The sequence below is a fragment of the Dermacentor silvarum genome, chromosome 8 (assembly GCF_013339745.2).
Source record: "Dermacentor silvarum isolate Dsil-2018 chromosome 8, BIME_Dsil_1.4, whole genome shotgun sequence".
In the NCBI taxonomy this organism is placed as follows: domain Eukaryota; kingdom Metazoa; phylum Arthropoda; class Arachnida; order Ixodida; family Ixodidae; genus Dermacentor; species Dermacentor silvarum.
Genome location: NC_051161.1, coordinates 127464306 through 127486730, shown reverse-complemented (window position 1 = coordinate 127486730; position 22425 = coordinate 127464306). Strand labels below are relative to the sequence as shown.

General features: G+C 46.1%; 1 protein-coding gene across 1 annotated transcript; it reads right to left on the bottom strand.

Moving 5' to 3' along the window:
• Window positions 1–1654: 1654 nt before the first annotated feature.
• LOC119461690 (lamina-associated polypeptide 2) lies at window positions 1655–21682 on the bottom strand. Its single transcript, XM_037723057.2, has 5 exons — window positions 21281–21682; window positions 14766–14877; window positions 9072–9261; window positions 3845–3964; window positions 1655–2010 (listed from the first exon to the last, which is right to left on the bottom strand). Exons 1-5 carry the CDS (start codon window positions 21455–21457, stop codon window positions 1809–1811), a joined length of 801 nt encoding a protein of 266 aa, XP_037578985.1. The 5' UTR covers window positions 21458–21682; the 3' UTR covers window positions 1655–1808.
• Window positions 21683–22425: the final 743 nt, after the last annotated feature.

The following is a 22425-nucleotide window of genomic DNA, read 5'->3' as shown; positions in this document are numbered from 1 at the left end:
TTCATCGGGAACATTCTAACAGGTCTTTGTGAAGCTCGACTTCAGTTGTGTTGTTCGTGGGGCAAAAGTTTAGGCCCTTGCTAAGCATGCTTATTTCTTCCCCGCTTAAATGTTTTTGAAATGTCTACAACATTAGACTGGTTTAATTTTGTGGAGACTTCAGCCACAATCTAGCGTTTCTAGATTAGAGCTCCGTCTTGGTGCAACATGGCTGCTTGCGCGGAAGATTGGTTTTTGATTAGAGTTGTTTTTTCCTGTTTTTGTATCAATTTTCAACAGTTTTTCATGGCAATGTTCAAGGCCGCCATTGACAAAGATAGTTCTGGCTATCAAAATGTTGGTTGGCCTTCTCGAGGCACTTTGTCTCTGTTTATGCAACCACACTTACGTACAGTCGAATCCACTTATACTGATCTATCGGTTATAACGACCACATTTCAGTGCATTTCCGACTTTCCAACCCTCCCTATGGATACTGCTTCCAAATATAATGAATGTTCTTTAGATCGCCATACTGCTACAATGAACGCTTCAAACCCAGTTACGGTAAAAATAGGGCACACGTGATGTGCCAAAGCACGGAAGCACGACCGAACTGGGCGCAAGGCAGCGCACACCCCACTACTAACCGCGATGATACGGCCTTCGAGATGAGCAAGCGACCGCCTCACTTGGATTTCGGAAACCGTGAAGAAGGTCACGCCTTCAAGGCACGCCTCCAGGGCGGAGGTGTGCCGCATGGTGTGGTGCATGCGCGATATCGGATGCCATGACGACATCACTCATTTTTGCACATTTATCCGTGTAGCGCCTTGTGGATTATGGCTGTTTCAATGATTTGGAATGACCATATATGTCTTTCCACCGTGGGAACAACAGCCACTCGAGCGTTCCTCTCGACTTAGCCCTATGCGGCTCAAGCCGGCAAGAATGCTGCCACCCCGCAAGGTTGCAAATGGTAGGCGGTTACTACACAATTATCAAGAGATTACGGCTTGGCTGCTCTTTGTTTTTTGCATCGTCGATTACTGATAATGGCTTGCATTGACGTTTTACCTTTCCAAGATAGCATATTTTTTTTTTTGCCTGAAGCGACATGGATAACAGTAATTTTACAGCTCTTGTGTGGCTGACGTCCAGTCGTAATGCCGAGACCTTCGCAGAATGACAGCATGCCGCAGAAGTTTACAGAAGTTGACAATTTGCTCTCGCGTGCAGAATACAGTCATGTCCCATTGGTAGTAAAATATATCACAAGCTATCGCATAAAAAACGGAGGCCGCCCTTGCAGTTTCGAAATGACAGGCGATTGGAAACGGGTGCCGTTTTGAAAGAGCTACACGACGCTGCATTCCGTTCTTTAGATGGACTGTTTCCAACGCAAGTTTGCAGCTAGGTGCGGGAACAAAAATTACACTGAAAATCTGGTTTTCTGACCAGAGTACTGCCGAATTATAACTGCCGACGCCAGCTTCAGTGCAGTTAATTTTGGAGCGTTTTTAAGGTTGAGTGCATGTATAACAAACTAGTTCAATACTAAATCTTCTAATTACCACTTTTTGCAGAACTATCAAGTTCGTTATAAATGGGTACGACTATTTGTGTAAACAGGCTATTTCTTTTGAGAAGCAACCCAAACTAGGATCACAAAAACTGCACACACAGTGTGGCAAAGTTGCCACATTGTTTACTTCAAAATTTTATTAGACATGATAAAACAAAAGAACATGATAAAATTAAAATGCATTACACAGTTAAACAGTTAAACTAATGCAACAGTTAATATGATGACTAACACCAGCCCTTGCTTATTTGTTCACCACCGAAGGCACGGGCACATCCGACTTGAAGTACTCCAGGTTGGCATAGATGAGCAGATTGACGCCGACCACGGCCACTGCGATGGCCACCTTGAGGAGCAGGGAGAAGCCTTTTCGCGGCCTCTGCTGTGCCGTCTGTGCCTGCACGTGATTGCCACTGCTGGCCTCTTCTTTTCTCGATGCCGCACCCCTGCACACGAATTCAACGTGCTTGATTCAAATAAGTCAAAATATTGACCAATTTATGACTGGAGAACGATTGTCAAAGTCAAGCGACAGCTTCTTGATAGACATGCTGAGCTATGCTGCCGACGACATCTATTCGTTAATTATGAGAACAGCATCACTGTCTAATAGCAACAAAACAATTCTGATCGAAGTGGGCGGGCTGGTTGCTGCCATGTTGTGCAATCGCACTGACCCTGGCAGAAGTTGCTGTGTGGACTTTCAGGTGGCGAGAGAGCCGCAAAACCTGTCGCTTGAAAATCGCATGCATGCAGCCACGCATTAGAGGGACCACTAAAGGGAAAAATACCGAAAACACCACTCTTACCGCAAGAAGCTGCTTGGTAAGCCAGAAAGAAACGAAAAACAGAGGCGAGTGGCGACACCACCTTGAAGTTCTCGCCCTAGCTCTCCGTGACGTCATGGACTTTGACAGCGTCTTCTAGGGCCCAGTTTATTCTTTAGCGGTAAAGATTGACAACATTGTGTTCTGAAGGAGCCCAAGACTGAATGTGGCAAGTTTGGGAGCTGCCATCGTGGCAGCTCTTGCATATGGCTTTGGGAGCTGCTATCGTACTACAGAATGCAAGCTTACGCAATGCCGCCATCTTCATATTGCACTTCAGATAACTTCAAGGCCATATTTCGCCCTGCAAAACTAAAAGCAAAAGAAAACTGGCGTCGTGATTCGTTACTGCTGCCACATGCGCAACAGAATGCGCTCCTATAGGGTGATGCAGATTTGAATTCGCTGGCGCGCATTTCGTGGGCATTTTAACAGTGGCGGGCTGCATTCTTTTGCCCTGGTGACATTTGCCCCGGCTCGCATTCCTTTCATTAACGAGTCCAAAATGAAAAATTGACGATTGCACCATCGGAAATGGTAGAATGGTCTTATAAAACAAAGAAGCTTATTTACATGTGCATGCCTCTTCCTTCTCGGCATCATAGGTGCATCTTTCTCACAGGCTGTCCAATTGCATTGCAATGCCAACTTTTTGAGAGCAACGTACCAAAAGCTCAAGAATGACAAAAGGGTGTTTAACTGAACTAGTTCGTTCATTCTTTGAGGTTTGCAGCAGCAGAAAATTGTAGAACACAAACACAGAACCACGGTGGAAGAAGATAGGTGTTCCGACGGAGCGCCCGCGCTAGGGCGAGAGAGCGGCCATTTCGTGTGACCGGAAGTGAGTGCCGCCGCTAGGGGCAGCACGTGTTCAGGAGGCCTTGGAGCAGCAACACAAAAGTGGATAATTTACGACCTCTGTCAGCATTTAAGCACCCATACCTAAAGATATGCAATTTTTCGTTATTCAGACGCTAAATCCTGAGGAGGTAGAAGGTTTTATGACACTTACTGTCAAAATAGCGTCATTTCCAACACGAGAGAGACGCGTCGTCTGCTCGAGCAGACGGCGCGCTGCGCTTGCCGCTGCTCGCCGCATCAGAGTCAATCGGAATGTCGGCAGAAATATAAAGGGACGTTCCTCCAACCAAATAGAGTCGCTTTAAGCAGGCGAACGACATATATGCATCGAAATAAAGCACCTCTGCCGCGCGTGCCCATAGAAGCGCCAGCAAAGCGTGCGAAAAAGTGGCCCCCAGAACAGGTGCTGCCCCTTGCAGCAGCAGCGTGCGTAGAGTCACACTAAGTGGCCGCGCCTCGCTCTGCCGTCGGATCACCTACCTTCTTACACCGTGCACAGAACACAGCTACGTCCATGTCTGTTTGTTCAAATTTTCTGCTGCTACAAACCTTGAACTCAAGAATGAGATCCAAGAAAAAAGTTGACACTCACGTCCTAGCACGCAGCGACATCTGCTGCAGTGGTGGGCTGGCCCCCGTGAATGAGGCACTTGTCCGGCTTGTCAGGGGCCCCTCGAAATCGTTCAAGGAACCGAACACGCCGCCTTGGGTGCTGAAACCAAGCAGAGACTGAGTACAGGTGGCAAACACTAAATTGAGTTTTATGCTCAGCAGGCAACACTGCAGAAGCTGCTACACAACTAGTGCAGTCAGCTGTCTCATTGTACATTTCTCAGTGTAGTGGTAATGGATATTTGACGCTTCTTTACATAATACGGCATTTAACCAATTCTAACACGCACCCAATTTTCACAGGTTTAAACTAACAAAATAAAACTTCACCTGAATGGAATGTGCCCCCGATGTATAAAAGTAGAACATAGAGTGCTTACCAAGAAAACAAACAAATGCTTACTACATTAATATGCAGGATCTCCAGGGAGCCATCGAATGCTGGAGATCATGCACCTCCCGCATTATTATGATCTCAGGTGCTTTCCTCAGACCTCCCTTTGCTGATAAACGAATTTTTTTTTTTTTACATGCTAAATGATATCATAGGACCAAGTTACACTAGAGAAAAGCAGGTTGGTTCGACCTAGAGGCAGCAGGGATAAGGCGGATATTCCTCTGCTGGTGGAATAGCCACTTCCTAAAATGAATGCAATGTGTCTTCGTGAGGACATAATTACACCGAACAGGTGGGTGCATCGGAGAAAACAGGCTGGACAAAACCAAATGGAAAAAACAGTTTTCGTTACCGGCTTGTACGGTACAGAGTTATGACAAACCCCAAAACTATTTCAAGAAATACTTCTGACAAACCAGCCGTGAAATGAAATTACAAATGACAGGTTGAATGCTTGTCAAAGTAAACAGCAGAATGGCACCCACGCTGTCACGACTGTCTCGTTTGTTGAGACAGTCGGTGACAGCGTGGGTGCCATTCTACTGTTTACTACTACTACATTACATTTACATTCTGCTGTTTACATTACTACTACACCAAAACCTAGGAGAACTACATTGTGAATGTTGCGATAAGGGCACATTCATGAAATAGACCAACGATCTCAGAGGCAGATTCATTCTAGGATCAAAAACTCTGGTCAAATCAACTTAAACCACTTCGGTATGTCTCACAGAATTGTTTACAATGTAGAAGACGCCACATCATTCAAAGTAGACCATGCCAGAAAGAAAACAACCACTAGCGACTGTAGCCAATCATATGCCTGGCAAACAACAAAGAGCATTTGCCCAAGCCAGCATTTTAGCGAAATCAGTCATCATACGCAGTGATGCCCAGATGGCATCACTGCGTATGCAATATGCTGGCACACTGAATAAATGGCGTGTTGCATTCAGCAGAGGAATGACGTGGTGTACGTGGCATGCCAGTTCTGCATCCTGTTTTGCCACCCGAGGTGGGCTGCAGGTGGCTAGGTCAGCACATAGTACACACACGCCCGCACACACACACACATAACCGAGACATAATGCTGGTGCTGCAAGTATCCATTTACAGTCAAATCTCGTTAATTTGAATTCCGGTTTATTCTTTTAGGGGTTTTACCTGGCAAAACCAGTTCCGATTACGAGGCACGCCGTAGTGGAAAGCTCCGGATTAACTTTGAACACCTGGGGTTCTTTAACGTGCACTCAACACAAGCACACGGGCGTTTCTGCATTTCGCCTCCATCGGAATGCGGCCACCGCGGCCTGGATTCGATCCCGCGACCTCGTGCTCAGCAGAGCAATGCCCTAGCTAATTGAGCCACCGTGGAGGGTGAATTCCGGTTTATTTGAACTGACGCTGTGGTCCCGTCAAAGTTATGTGCATTCCTATTGGCGAAAATGCCCGGTAATTAGAATGCGCAAGCATTGATGACGGTCAATTCAAACATGCTCTCGGCAATGCTCTCAGCAGCGTGCCAAATCACGCGGCGGCGCCTCCGACCGCCCCTCAAACTTCGTAAAGTAGCGACACGCTTTGAAGAACGCCTCCTCGCGAGCCCTGTCCGGGCCGACGCCATGTCGCTATTGGCCTAAGAGCATCACGTGGGCCTTTGCGCCACCGGGCGCTAGGTTAGTTTATTTACAGTCGTGTTCCATTGCCATTTTCGCCCGAGAAGCGTCTACCGACTGGCGAGGAGCACATGTTGGCGCCGTTGCTCTTCTGTGGTGTTTTGGTTTGCAAACACCTGGAACTAAGTTTTGGAGCAAGTGCGATGTCCCTTCATGGCATTTTCCATCACCATGCATGACCTGCTGTGCCTTCGGATGCCAAAATAGTTTCAGCAAAGGCAAGAAGCTTAATCGTTGTGTATGCTAACAGACTTGAATTCGCGGCACGTGAAGCTGTGTGTGCAAACGCGATTACGAAACTTTTACGATTCATCTCAATCCTTTTGACATTTGAGGCTCGAGCGTGAAAACTCATCTTAGGAAAGCAACTCTGCCTTTTGTGGTTACTTACTAGCCTTCTTTAGAGTGAATAGCTTTGTTTGCCCCTTTCGTTTGCGCTCGTCGTTGGCGGCCGCTCGGTGGATTTGCGATACAAAGGCTCCGATGAAAAGCGTGCGTGCCCTCCCGAAACCGAGTTACGGGGTGCGTTCGTAGCCGAACGACAGCATCATAGGTCTTTGAGACGCATGTGCTAATTCGCGCGAGCTTTAAAGTGTGTGAAGATTACGATGCTGGGGTGGAGCACACGCAAAGAAAACATGCGGTCGCCCGCTCGTTCACTGGCTGGTTTAGTCGTTCGTTTAGTCGTTCGTTTGCTTGTTCGTTCCAACTATTCGTTCGTACGGCCACTATGTCTCAGGCGCACTTGCTGTAGGACACTAAGGCTGGTGCGTCTGGGCCCTCTACCAGCCTTTCAGTGTCGCAGCTTATACATGCCGCGAATTAAAGTGGCAAGGACGGCGCGGATTGTTTAGGCAGGGTGCGTACAGGTCCTTGAAATCATTGAAAACCCTTCAAATTGAAAAGTGCATTATCAATGCCCTTGAAAGTCCTGGAACTTTTTCCTTCCTTGAAAATCCTTGAATTTCATGAGCAATGCACTCGATATAGACATTGCGACCTCCTTTCTGTGGTAGATCGGCGTCGATCTGACAAACTCCCCATTTCAGAAACAATACACCAGCGTGAGCACACATGGTTCTGTTTTGCAGAACTACATGTAAAAAATAAAAGGCTTCACCACGTCAAACCGTGAACGGAGCAAGAGACCCGTGCCGCATTTCGGTGCTGGCTCGGCTGGCAGTGTTTACGCTGCTTTCCTCACCGTATTGTACATTTCACTCCTCGCCTGTCGGTCTACCTTGTCCCACTTTCACTCTTGCGCTCGAGGTGAAGCTAAAGAGAGCTATAGTGGAGCAACTTTACCACTGATGCTCAGTGCCTTTAGGTGGAACATTACCCATGCTGAATGTTTTAGAAATGTTTGATGAACCAGCCCAGCTAATACTGCAGAAGCCTGAGCAGCTGTTGTGAGTGTTCGTTGTGTAAACCTTTAATATTGCAGACTTGAGAAATGATCAAGACATGTTTTGCAAAATTGCAATATACATCTATATTTGTTATAATATAATGGATGTGTAGCAAGACTACATTGAATGTTTTGGAAATGTACGCTAAACTTGCCCAGTTAATACTGGAGAAGTCAGAGTAGCTGTTGGGAGCATTCATTGTGTTTCGTGAACTTTTTTTTTTGGTATTGTGAACTTGCAAAATATTCAAGGCTAGACATTATTAACATCATTGGGATGTACATTTATTTCTTTTTTATTTTAGTGCAATAACCCAATGCTGAATGTTCTGAATATTTTTTGTGAACTTTACCCAGCCTATACTGGAGAGATCTCAGCCGCTGTTGTAAGCATTCATTTTGTGTTGTGATCTCGAGAAGTTATCAAGGCTAGACATTTTTATTGTAATTGTGACATACATTTATTTATTGTAAGTGCAATAAACCTAGTCATTTTTGGAAATGTTAGAGTAAAGAAATCCTACTTTAAATGCCGCTTTGAGTCCTTGAAAAACCTGTGACAGGTCCTGGAAAGTCCTGGAATATCCTTGAATTTTTGCCTTGGAAACCTGTACGAACCCTGTTTAGGTTACTGAGAGTTTGCTAGAGGCCAGCACATTGGCATTTGATCGTAAATGTGTTATTTACAACCATTTGCAACAAGATGTTGCGACACGCGCTTGACAAATGTAGTGCACGTGATACATTTGGTGTTGGCATGGTACGGTGTTAGCGCTCGTTTAGATACTTATAAAAATAGTTATCAAAACAGGAAAAAAAAGTTGCCGTCACTGAATTCACACACACACAACACTGCATTGCTATGCGTGCATTCACTCTGTGAAAGGTCGTCTGCTACACTCAAGCAATGTAGGCGGCGCCACAATCGAGGAGGGAGCGCGAAAGAGGAGAAACAAGGTGGAGTGAAGGAGGAGGTGAGTGTCACTACGAAGTTTCAGGGATAAGGTGCCTCAGAAAGGCTTAACCCAAATGCGCGAGCACGTCACAGGCAGCGCCGTGGAACATTGGCTACTCGGTCCGAATCAGTCAAGCTGGCATGTGGCACCTGTCGACCAGCCTTTCTGAGGCACCTTATCCCTGTTTATAATCCTTATTCCTCGTGTGCTACTCCATTAGTCAGCCATCACTTTTGATTTTGGATTTACAAAGTTTCAGGGGCTTAAGGGGCATTGCTCCGACCCTGCCATAGAGCACGTACATGCGGAACTTGTATGTACGTACCTACGTCTCAGCCACACGGAGAAAATGTCAGTGAACGCTTCTCCTTTTCGCTTCCTCTATTTTCTCTCACGTGCTGACCTTGAACGCCGCGGCAGAGGCCCAGTCTGGCTAACGAAACTGCCCACGCCAGCCAACGCTTGCTTCTCGATAACTTCTCACCTTCTCGTGACTTCGCATCACTTGGCATAAGACGCATCTAAGTAGACTGCCGAAGTCGTTCCTGCCACAGAGAGTGCCGGAAATGCTGTCAGCTGTGCACGTCGATGCGCCCAGTGCCGAGTCAGGCTAAATCTCGCATCATATCCTCGAAAGCAAATGGTAGCACAATTAATGACAGCTATTACTCAACGAGACAGTAGACAATAACATCGACACACCAAATTGTGGAGAGGTAGGCAAAAGAAGCTTAGCTTAAAGAAAGGAAAAAGCTACGCAAGCATACCCGACTCCAAGCCGGGACGGAGGGACGTCCTGCAATGGGGTGCCCTCATAGTCATCGTCGTTCTCAGCTTCCTCCTCCGCAGCAGAGAACTCGGCCGTGTTGTTGCCCTGATGGCTGGTAGCAGGCTTGGGAGTGCCACCGCTGTTCATGTATCGCTGTAGGCGCTTCTCGTACAGGCTCCGTGTTGTGTCTGCGTGCATGCATCATGTCGGCCCAAAATTAGGCAACAGCTTAAAGGGGGCACTAGAGGGAACAGCCATGTTAGTTTATTCTGGTAAATTATTAGTTCAAGCTTCAATTTGTGCTTATTTAACAAATAGTGGTTGGCTATTACCAGAGAAAATGAAGGACAGGGTTTCCCCTCTTGAATCTTCAGCTCAAACCACAGTGCTGCGACATTAACATGGCTTCATGAATTTCAAGGTTTTTTTCGTACATTCAAGCCATTTTTATGGAAAGAAAAAGCTGTCGAAGATTAAGGGCGAGTCAGTGGGTTCCTTTAGAATGGAACAGTAACACTTGCTTATCGATCGGCGATTAACTAGTCTCGAGCATATGCTATCCGAATTACACGACACCAGAAGCTAAAGCTAGCATTTCAAGCCAGTCGTCATTTTACATTTTTTTGGCTCGCTAAATATGTTCCAGAAATTTACCATTCCAGCTTCACATTGTTGTTAAGTGTAGTCACAGTGAGACTTAACCCAAATGCGCGAGCACGTCACAGGCAGCGCCGTGGAACATTGGCTACTCGGTCCGAATCAGTCAAGCTGGCATGTGGCACCTGTCGACAGTGGGCGTAATGGCTGTGGTTGAAATACGGCAGCTGGCAAGATGACAGATTACAGTTGCTGTAGACAGATGTCACATGCCGGCTGTTACACAAGCTACATGCTCGCAAGCTAAGGCTCAATTGCATGCACACGATTCTCAAGCGACAAGTCTCAACGTTGCGGAGGACAATCTGTCACTGCGCTAGTTACCCGGTAGCATGCTTGAGCAACACATGGCAGCAACCAGTCCGTTCTATTCAACCTGAATTAGCAGTTGCTACTTGCTCTCCCCTGCGACAGCCAGAAATAGATGGCAAAATCAGCCTTTACGAGGCCTCATCTCACAGTGAGGGCAAAGTATTGGCAATGTTTTGTCATTATTGAGATCAGGTTCTTTTGACGCTGTTAGGCACGAGATGCCACCGAGAACTGCTGAAGTGTTTTGATTTTTACCTAAGAAATGGCGGCACACGACAGCATATTAAATCAAGATCTAGTACACTGTGGTTGAAACGTTGGCCTCATAGCACAACTGAGATTTTTTTTTACAGGCGTACGACTTACTCGGACAACAATTAAAATTGGTCGCCACTTTTTTTTTCGCAATGTCGTGCCCATTTGCTTGCCCCATGCCACAACAAGGTCTGCCTGTCCCTTCATTTGTTGCTTGAATATTGTCTGCATGTGGTAGCCTCTATAGGACTAAGTCTGACAGCAATAGCACTTTTAAGGGACACTAAAGGCCAGCACTAAATTTAAATTGTTAGTCGCGCTCAAAAGTCTTGAAACACTTGTTTCATGCCAAGAGATGCCTACAATGCAGAGAAAATTCTCATCAAGTTGACTGCACAATTTTTATGCAATTCCAATAGCGTGTGTCACAAAGGAGGCAGCTTACAAGGAATCCTAAGCTGCACCATCGTCTTCAGAAGTCCGTAGAGGTTCTACACATGCAAAAAATGCTATACAGCAGGCTCAACACCGATGTTACCATTGAAATTCACCAATACCAATGAAAAAGAATTGCAGTTTCACCAATAATGCAAAGCAGCAACGCTATAGCTGCCACAATACTATTATGTGTAGCAAGCTGAGCAGTGCTTCGTGCTGGATTGGGTGGGGTACACGTTTGTGGATGAGCACGAGAGCTCTGCTTTCGAGAAGAGGTCCGAGTCATCTTATTTGGAAAAGTGGTGCTCTCCAGTGGCGGTGCAGTGGAAAGACGAGGATATTTCTCCCTGATCCTACCTATCCTGCCTTTTGCTCACCAGCGGCTACGCATGAATTTTAATTTCCATGCTGGTTTAATTGCAACGAGTGGCCATCACAGCACTATGAAGTCTTGAATTTTCTGGGTGCTTTCAATGCTCGACAAAAGATGACTTTAAAGCACTTGCGCCATGCGTTGCGTGGTGCAAGATCCGCGCACACAAGGCTGCCACCGAGATTTCGGCGGTGCCGCATTCAGCGACGATGCTTGCGGAAACATCCAGATGCGGTTCTAGTGGCTGCTGCGCTCCTGCCACCCCGAGGCCCTCGGCAGTTGAGGCAGTGCTTGTGTCTGCAGTCCCTTTACCGACGCTCTCAGTGCACCGACGTTCCTGGGTCAAGCTGGTGGCTGTGGCCTACCATCACACGTCTGATGTGGCCCAAGCCTCTGGGGCATGTTGCTGTCCCCGGCCGACTATCCTGCTGTCTGAAGAATTCGTGGAAGTGGAGAGCCTGTGTGGAAGCTGTGTTGCTTACCACACATAGGAACAATGACAGGCCGTGTACAGGCTGTCAACGACTTCCCACGGAAGTATGTGGACCACAGCATAGAAGCCTTGCTATCAATATTTTTTTAATAAACTACCTACAAAGCACTAGTTCCTGCGACTGACACAATAACCGTTAGGGGCCCTCGGTGCTGACCAGCACTTACGCATAAACGTGCCAAATGCATCTGAAAACATGTTAATTAACAGTGCCGTGCTGAGCGCATCTTGCAAACTTGCTATAGAAAAGTTAATGCTAAAGTGCCATAAGTGCGAACAGGTTCTTGAATGTTATCTTGTTCGTATTGTATTATCTCGTTCGTAGCATTGTCTTTTCATCACTCAGTTCGTGTACAAGTCCTGGTGTGATAAACTTGCTTCTTGTGTGTCCCGTGTCTGCCTCGTGTCCCAAATCAAACCGCCACATTTATATATGCTGCCGAGTGTGGCATCAGCCAATCACAGTGCGTCAGCCAGTCATATCGACTAGCAGTATGACCGCACTCTGCAGGCACAGTATTCTCTGCTCCAGCAACGGTAGAATGGACAAGAGTGCCGTTACATTTGAGTGGAATCTGCAGCTATATGCACAAGACTTACTGTGCATAATATTGCATCGGCTATCGTTCACCGATTCACATTATTGGCACCAACTGCAATTATTTTTTTATAAACTACACACAAAGCACTAGTTCCTGTGACAGACACCAGCAGACATCACTACGATTATGGGAGTGAACCCATAACAGCTATCACTGTAAAACATTAGAGAAGCAAACTGGACTACTGTGTCTTGGTTTAAGTTTTATTATAAAAGCAACTACCGTAAAAACCCGCATATAGTCCGAGGTGTTTTGCCAGATTTTACAATGTGAAATTTCTGCCCCATACTACATGCGTATCTCAACAATTTTCAGGCCAAATTCGCAGTTCCAGTATTGCTCAGTGCTCTCATCATCAGGCAGTCCTTGCACCATGATCAGTCGCCATCGTAACGACTATGACTTTGCGACGGCCACGCTTGGCATGATGTCAGGACCGCAAAAGCAGTATTGGGCTACTTTTAAAAGAAAAGTTATTGTAGCTGCCGAAACCATCGGCAACTGTGCTGCAGGGCGGCAGTTCGGTGTGAACGAGCACAGCATTCGCAGTCAGAGGAAGCAAACAAAAGGAAGCCCTCTTTGTGTGCAGTGGCCCGAGAAGTTTCCAGGGGGCCGAAGAATGGAGAGTTTCCTCAAGTTGAACTGGATCTGACACACTTCGTTCAAGAGCAACGAGCTGCGCACCTCACTGTCAACATCAAGCTGCTGCAAGCAAAGGCAAGAGAGATTTCTAGAGAAAAAAGCATTCTGCGGACAGACTCCAAGGCAAGTAAGCACTGGGTGTCTCGTCCTATGCGCTGCGCTGAATTTTCTTTACGTCGGTGCACAATATCACAGAAGCTACTAGAAAGCTATAAAGAGCTGCTTGTGGTCTTTCGGTGTCACGTGATTTCGTTGTAAAAAGTCAAAACTTTCAGCTAGGCCAGATCGGCAACGCCAATCAAATGCCAGTACTATATCTGGACGTGCCCTCGGCATTAACGGTGCAGCAGAAAGGATCCAGGCAAGTTTCCGCGAGGACAAGTGGAAATGAGATGATGCGGGTTACCGTAATTTTCTGCACGGCAGATGGTCACAAGCTACCACTTTACATGGTGTTCAAACGGAAGGATGAGCCAAAAGAGAAGTTTCAAAAAAATATTGTGTGCTGTCATAAACAGGGTGGATTGATGAAGCACTGGTGCTTGATTGGATGAAGCCTGTGTGGTGTTCAGCAGCCCGGAGCACTGCTGGGGCTCCCATCACTACCTTTCCTGGGAGCTTTACGCTGTCACCTGGCTGACTTGGTGAAGCAACTGCTGTGCAAATCCAGCACCGAGCTCATCTGCTGCAGTCCGGCAACCGCTTGATGTGTGCATAAATAAACCATTCAAACACTGCATTTAGCGCTGCTATACGGAGTGGATAAGGTAGGGAGAGCCTGAAGTGACTCCTGCCGGATGGCTGAAACAGGCCTCTCCAGTGATGCTCTGCTCGTGGATTGCCGACGCTGGGGCCTGCATTCCCGAGCAGCTCGTCTGTCACTCATTCAAGAAATGCTCAATATCGAACACACTTGATGACACTGAAGAGGAGTTTCTATCCCCGACATAGATATCCCGACAAGGGACTTTCGGAGGAAAAGTGCAACAAACAACGATGACTAAAGAGTGAAGTGCAATGGAAATAAATGCTTTCAGTGACTGTTTTCCTCAGACTAAATGCAGATGAAAACTTCTTTTTCAAGTTTTGGTGTTCCCAAATCACACCTCGAACATGCAGGTGTGAGTTATAGGCAGATTTTTACAGTATATGGACACTCCAGGTGAATTTTCGCTGTCGCCGTGATGTTCCGTATATATATATATATATATATATATATATTTACGCATAAGTATACTACATTTTTATCCATGCTGTACAGGTAAGGCAGATGCTATACCATTCTACCGTCAAAGTTGCTCAAACCAGATCCATGTTCCCGACTGAATTATTCCTCAGAATTTTTTAGAGTTCCAGCAAAGAATTATGCAAGCATATTTAATTCACAGTGCATGCATCTTACCCTGAATGTAGGGACTATTAAAAAGTGCAAGAAATATCAGTGCAGACATTCTGAAAATTATTTCACTGGCACCACTCGTCATGGACAGCGCAGTGGCACCTGTGTGCTGCCATTAAGAGGCCCTACATATGCGACGTGTTGAAGTAATTAAGGGTGTCTAAAATTTTGCCGCACCCGTGCATAGTCCACACACTAGCGGACAGTCGCACCAGCGCGTAGTTAGAACACTGTCCGAAGAGTTCAAGTACCATGCTAAACCTTGCCAACACTGCCAATGCTTTGCCCTTTAGGTAGAAACTGCCAATTTTCCCTGTTCATTCAATTCCGATAAAGGTTTCCCATGTACGCCAACTTTTGTCATGGCTACAGTGACAAATTACAGAACGGAGGATGTGGCTGAAATGACCTGCTAAAGCAGATCGCAATCGGTCTTTCACAGCAGTACACGAGAGAACGCACTGCTTCGAATCATTTGGCACAAGTGTTCAAAACAGTTCCGCCACTTTAGCAACACTCACCGACGATGGGGCCAACTGGCTCGCCAAAGTCCCTCAGCTTGGCATAGAGCTCGTCGTTGGTCAGTGAACGCACCCCCTGGGACACCTCCACAGGTAGGCTGGTATCATGCCCCTGCAGCGAGAGAGACATCAAGTGAGGTGAGCAGGTGGAAAACAGGCCAAGCAAGGCAGCTTCTCGATTGTGTCCATTCTTTCTGCCCCTGCCAAGCACCTAGTTCCCACACATAAAAGAAATTTTAAAAATAAATAAAATTCTGGGGTTTTACATGCCAAAACAGCCATCTGATTAGAGGCACGGCATAGTGGGGGACTCTGGGCAATGCCTCTTTTACTAGACGCCTGCCGCGTGGTCCGGTAAACCCGGTTCCTTGTCCTCTCCCTGTTCTCTCCACGAAAAGGCAACGAGCGTCGCTTGTAGAGCACGTCTGCAACCTAGATCCTGTGCTGCGGCCTCTGGGATTACCGTAGCATCTGTTACCATCTCGGAGTCTGCAGGCGCTATCAAAGCACCAGCGGAAGTCTTTGACTGCCGCTGCCGCCGTAAGTTGAAAAGGCAACGAGCGCCGCCTCACGGAATTTATGCTGAACTAAGGGAACCGCCGCCCCAATGGGAAAGCGAGCAACGCGACGGGCATCTAGTAAAGGAGGCATTGCTCTGGGTAAATGTTGACCCCCTGGTGGGGGTTCTTTAACACACACCTAAATCAAAGTAGACGAGAGTTTCTGCACTTCTCCCCCATCAAAAAGTTATTATTAGACCCAAAGTTCATGAATACTTGGATAAATGAGAAATTTCCCTCAGTGCACTCTTGGCGGAAGAACTCCTAAAGAGCTGCATACAAGGATTTTTAAAAGTGATGTCTTATTTAGCCAACACTTTTTGAGTTGCTGTTCCAAATAACAACATTCTATCATTCTAATTGTATCTCTTGCTATTGCGGCTCTCATCGATAAAGTCAACGAAGGTTACGTCATCTATTCCCCATATTTGAATTTTATCTGGTAGGTGCACGCATGCAGTGTGTAATGAAAGTGATTGTACTGCTAAAATACTAGCGTGCAGTGCCACATTAATGAAACAATCTGCGTGCATTACCTTCTATGCATCTACCTTGCAGCAAAGGCTCACGTCGAGGCATATTCGCAGTGCCTTCGAGTGGCACTATGACCTTAGCAAGCCAAGAGCGAGAAGGTTCCAAAGTGGGCACAGATCGCAAATTGTGCAGGAAAGACAACAATCGTTCGTTTATTATTGTAGATGTTGTCCAAGCACCAGATTGACTGCAAGCTATTATACCTATATAAAAATGACACTCTTATTGCTGTGAAACAGTACAAGCATGTAACGTACATGCAAGTACATGCAACGTAAAATATCTGGCAATAGTTTGAACAGCTTGTTCCGCTGCTGCATGTTTTCCGGCAAAACACAGTAGAGCTTTTTTTTTTTTTTTTGCAAACATACAACAATATGCAGCTTGTATTAGCACTGAAGCTGGTTTGTAGAAAAAAAAAAAGTTTATATTTATGCTTCCTGTTTAGCAGTGCCAATGTATGATAAATTTTGAATTGTGTGACAAATAAACTGATTATTGAAATTAACAAAATTGTGTGCGAGGGCAGGCGACACATTTTAGCCGAGAGTGAGAAGATTATGCACCGAGGGTTAGGGATAGCAGGTAAATCGCGCAAGGCGAAAATGAGGACGAGGCTCGTGTGCTGAAAGTGAGGGAGCAAAAAAAAAAAAAGAGAAAAAAGCATTTGCCAACCTCTGATCATGAATGTACCTGACATGTAGGAAAACTTGTAAGCTTTGAAGTAAACACCTCCACCTTTGTTCACTTGAGGAAACTTATTGGGAAAAAAAAAAAAAAAGCTGCACCTAAGACACACAACACAGCACAGTTGCCTTGCAATGTTTCCTGCAAGCAATGCAATGAGAAAAAAAGGTTTTCGCCAACTGTAGTTGCAACAGGAACTGACAAAGCATTGACTTATGTGCCTCAGTCATGGTGTACAAATTTGTACCCGATTTCTTACTGCCAAAGGGACTACTTGCTTGTCGTTGGGCAAGTTGGTGCGGTTTACCTCATTGCTTTAATAAGGTAAAAGAAACAGCACACAGTTGGTAGCAGCGCTTGTGTGCGTCATGTTCTCTGCGCTCTAATTACAGTTCACACTCTTTGGGGCGTATCTTTGTCCCACAACAAAAGTTGTCACCTAACTTGCATGCCTACTTTCCTTTCTTTAACGCTGTGCGCCACTGAGTTCCAAGTCACAAACGGCATGCTTGTTATTAGTGTGACATAGCATTCATCACAGGGAACAGGTGACTGCATAGCTTTCAAGAAAGGAAATGCAAGCAGGACAGACGATTATCATTGTAGGGACAAAGGCACAGCCCGAAGTGTGTAAACTGTTCTTAGTATGTGTGCGTGGCATCTGTTTTCGTGCCGTTAAAAGTATATGTTGTAACTGTCAGTCCTGTGTAGTGGTGGCAATAACACATTCATTGAGGGAATGTAGAGATACGATCTTAAAACTTACGGTGTTTGGTCGTCACACCTCTGACAAACGAACGTCATAGGTTTTACAATAGTACCTTCCATCAGCTTTTGATGAAATAGCATTCTCAGGGTACACTTCAGACATTTTCCGGGGGCTATGTATCTATCGATGTACGTTTGTATCTATGAGAGAATTTATTTAAAAGAAGTAATGAACATTAATGAATTTGTCACTCAGACCTCTGAAGCTCATGTTATTAGCAGCAAAAATTGTCCATCTCACCTAGGAATTCCTTTGTAAAAATGCCACGTTCGCTGCACCTTAGTCTTTTTTTATAAAAAAATTTATAACTGCACAGGAATTGAACTTCTTTATCCAAATATGCAAGTGAAGAGGGGCTGATACGGGTATCTTGAATCCTTAAGATCTCTTCCACTTCTGAAATTTTTCACATAGTTTTTATCCCAGTTTCTGCTCACGATTGTTGCTTTTTCAAATTGTGGCATCCACCCATAGCCCTGTTGCGAATAGGCTTTAAGTATGGGGAACTCGAGAAAACAACGGAGTCCCATAGATCACACCGAGAGCAGGGCGAGGCTACATAGTCAAGGGGCCACCTCGAAACCTCCACATCAATGAGGACAGTGGGTAAATGTTGCAGGCATCTAATACCTGTGTCACACAGGGCATATTTGGAAGGCCTTCCAGTCAACGGCCTTCGAAACGCCACAACTCTATCGACTCAAAGGAGTTGTCGCGCTGCTACACGGCACATTTGAAAGGCCGTTGAGTGGTTCAGGCGTTTCTCGCAAAATTGTGTGGCGCTGCGGATCTTTATTTTCGTTTTCATGTCACCAAAAGTTAAACATTAAAACCCCTTAAAAGCACTATAATTTCTTTTATGTTTGTTTATATGGCGAAATGGCGGCGATATGACGGCAGCCGGCAGCACATTGAGTAGAGGGAGAGTGTACTAGACAACATGGAGAAAGGAATGAACACAAGCACGTCGCTGTTGTCGAGAGTATGTACAGTTTGCACATGTCAAGTGGAAAAAATACTTTATTGAATAATTAATAACACTCATATATAGTGTTTTTAGAGCATTTTGGTTCGATTTGTTCTTTCTAACCATGAGTACGAGCACACTGAATGAGAGGGCATGTTCGCGCTGTTTCCGCTTCCGTAGCTCAAAGGCCATCGAGATTTCGATAGAGTTGTGGAGTGCTCCGTTGACTCGATAGACTATTGACTCGACGGCCTTCGAAACCGCTCGTGTAGCAGTTCGAACTTGACCTTTTAGTCAACTGACTATCATTTGGAAGGCCTTCGAAACGCCCGTGTGACACGGGTATAACATGGCGGCACAAGCGGGTACGAGCGGCCAGTCGCGCGGCAATTTTGCATGCATTTGCGGCTTCTTTCACGCTCGGAAAAACACTTACATTGCACGCATTGAGCAACAGAAAGCTGTATCGGGAGTTTTTCATAGTGCTCTGCAATTTTCTCATTGACACTTTTGATCTAATTATAATAAACAAGAAGTAGATTAATTAATTATGACTAATTATCTAATTAGGCGGAATGCAAAAAATAATCTGAGTATCTCCAAGCGACGGCAAACAGCATTACCTTGGTTCTGTCCAGCTACGTGACATTTGCATATTTTTAAAGTTTGGCTAAAGTTATGTGGGACACCCTGTATACTGTCCAAATACGAAGGTCCATCAGTAAAAACAAAACCTTAAGCATACCTTTACTATATCACCTCCCCCACACTCAACAGAAGTTTACAATGCTTGCAAAGTGACTGCATTACAGTAGAAAGAAAGTTTGTTCGCTTGTAAAACCAGTCATGTGTCGCTTTGTGCACCACTTTGTCAGATTAAATTTCTTTCCTCCAGTGCCTCCTCGAATGCTTCAGAAGTGTCATAACCCCTCAGAGCAACATGTGGTGAGGAAGGAGGATTTGAGAGTTACTCAAGGAGCAGGCCGTAAACTGTAACAGCTTCTGCACATGCAGTATTAGGATGAGCATGTTTCACAAATGTCAGAAGAGATGCGAATTTTTCTACTCCATTCGCACAACTGCTGCTGTGACTAACATGCATTACCATACTTTATTTGTCTACAAATTTCAATGTGTGGTACTCCTTCACTTGTCAAAAATCTAACTGAAGTGATTATCACTCAAGTGGGGCGGCCACCTTTACAATGAGACTGACAATGTTCAGCTGCATGTATCTGCCACCTACAGAGTATTTTGTACACTATTTACAACAGTTGTCAACTTACGGGTCAATGGTAACTCTGATGTGCACTTAAATCATGGCACAAGTGTTCTTAAAGGACTCTTAGACAATGTCTTTATGTATAGATTGACACCACCAGCCTTTGAATAGTGTGGAGGAATGATAGTAGTTCAATGGAGGTGTGATCCTCCAAGACAGGCTCTTGGAGTGTAGCTATGGGTTGAAATACTGTGCTGTTGCCAACATCTTGTGACACTGATCAACCATAATGCGCTAGAATTGTTTGTTACTGCCCGATTCTTTGCTCTGAAACACTGTACGCCGCAGAATGAAATTGTGGGGTTTAATGCCCCAAAGCTGCACAATGGGCTAGATGGACGCTGTGGTGGAGGGCTTCAAGTTAATTCTGACCACCTGGGGTTCTTTAATGCGCACCCAAAGCACGGTGCAGTGCAATTCACTTCTGAGCAGAGCACGCGAGCAGCCTGCTCAGTTTGTCGGGCAACGCCTGACTGTGGTTGCTGGGTGCGAGATAGGCTGTGCATGCTCCAGGGTCCACTAATAGACGTGCAGATTGCCAGCATTGGTTTCAAAGAGCGGTGGTGCTGGTAAAAGTGCCATCATGTTTTTGGGCGTACGTATGGCCTAAGGACGTCGTGTCACTGTGGTGTCCCGGGACGATGTAATCGCAGGTACAGGGTCACAATGCGCGTGCAATTTGTCATGCCACTTGGAACACCACTTGTCCGAGGGTTATCCTGTTAAATGAAGGTGGTTAACGCTGCCGCCAATGAAAAGCATTCTGCACAGTTCTGCATGTCTATCAGGCTGTGAATGGTCTTAGTGCTCTATCTCGAACCCAGCAGCCTTTGCTGCGTACCTCGGAGCGGGCTGTTTGGAGTTGCTCACTGTAACTTCATAGCTCCGTGCTGACAAAGGTGTTCTTTGTCGATAAATGAGCATGTGAACAAGGATTTATACCATAATGGCAACCTAAAATATGTCTCAAAATTAAGTTCATTGGCCACAGCTGTGTTTAGAAAAACGTGAAACGATGGCAAGGAGCAATTCTGGGGAAAGAAAGAGAAAAGGTGACTGCACAATGCACAGATAAACAGCTGCACAAACATATGCGGCAGGCGACAGTAGTTAGAGCAAAGCAGGCATGCTATTCTTTGAGGTGGTGTTCCCTTTCTTTGTGAACAAGTTCATTGCAGCGGCTTCTTCCATGGCATATTGTTCCGACAAACGAAATAGGCGATTACTGCTTGCGTTTTTATCGTGTGTACAAAGACAGACCTCTCAGATGCTTCTCTTAACCGTATATAGCCAGTTATGGATAAAACAAGAGTAGACAACCGAACGTTTTAGAAAGCACCGGATCTCGACAAAGAACGCAAACTGGAGGACTAGGTGGAACCGCAATTAAATTATTGTTAGCAGCAGCAGCCTAGTAGCTGTGGCCAATGCAACCCGCACGTCGAGCAACATCTGTCAGCAAAGAGGAATGACCCCGGTATCAAACGAGGCTAAGCGTCAGAGGAAACGGTGAACTGCCCAAGTTGGCAGCGTGCCACTGGATTCCTGTCACTTTCAACGCTCACAACGCAGGGACCGCGGCAGCGGGCCGACGCCTACAACGGAAACCCGCGCAAAGGGCCGCGCACCGTTTCGAACGCGGCGCCAATGGCTGGCCGTCATGAGGCCGCCGGCGACCGAGCACCGCCCGATGCCCAGCTGACAAGCCATACTCGCCTGGGTATCCGCCTCTTCGTCGCTCGAAAAGTCCAAGAGACCGTCGCGCGCGGTGTCCGATCCGGGAAAGTGCTTGCGGTAGAGCCGCACGAGCGTCTCCTTGGGGGAGCCGGGCGGCACCGGGACTCCTTTCTGATGCAGCGCCTCTCGGAGACTCGTCTTCGTCAGCGTGGCCATTTTCCGTTCCTTCGAGTTCGGCCTTTTCCGGCTTTCCCTCGCTGTTAGTCAACGCACGAACAGCAGCGGCTTCTATCGCCAACACAACTACGACGACTACGACACAGCCGGCTGGACACAGAAGCAACAGAAGCACGGTGATGGCCTAGCCCGCCTAGGAGGCTATGGCTACACTCGCACACCGCGTGCCGGTCGGTCGTGCGTATGACGAACGTCACCGACATCACTTCGTTGTTTCGTATTTATAGCAACAGCTAGAGTGACCTAGCAACAGCTACTATTTCGTTTCATGCTAGCCACGAAACTTCCCACACAAAATTATTACGTATAAGTGCGCGAAAAAAAATTGCAAGTTAAAGAGTAACTGCGGCCTTTTTGAGAAAATAGACTATGAAACATTTTTTTTTTTTTGCGCTTTAAACCTACATTTACAAAGCGCGTATAACTGAACGACACCAGATGAGGCTTGCACTTTTAAGTTCCTAAAGTTGACTACAAAATACGGTTGTTTTTTAGGGAAAGCTTTGCAGGTGTCTACCTCTGTGCTTTGATGAAAATTGACCAACGCCTCCTCTAGAAATGTAGGAGGCGTTGAGTTTGACTTTGCGTTGAGGCGTTGAGTTTGAAAATGGCCTTTGAAAATTTACTTTCCGATTTCAAAATCAAGCAGGCTAGGTGACTATTTGTCGCCGCCCCGTTTCAAAGGAGATGCGAATAGATCATCATCATCATCTGCGCGCGTAGCCGGCCATGTTTTTTTTTTATTGTCTTGGCCATGTGCGCTAGCTTGGGACCGCTTCGGCCGCCCACGGGCTCACGGCTTACAGCAACTGTTTACAGTCGACGACCTCACTTTGATTGTTCCCTGCCATGACCCTCGTACGGCCAGCCGCGGTGTGATCAGTTGGCTTCATTTTTTGGTGAGGTTGTTTTCAAGGAAATCTACTTCGCGCTTTTGACGAAAGTTC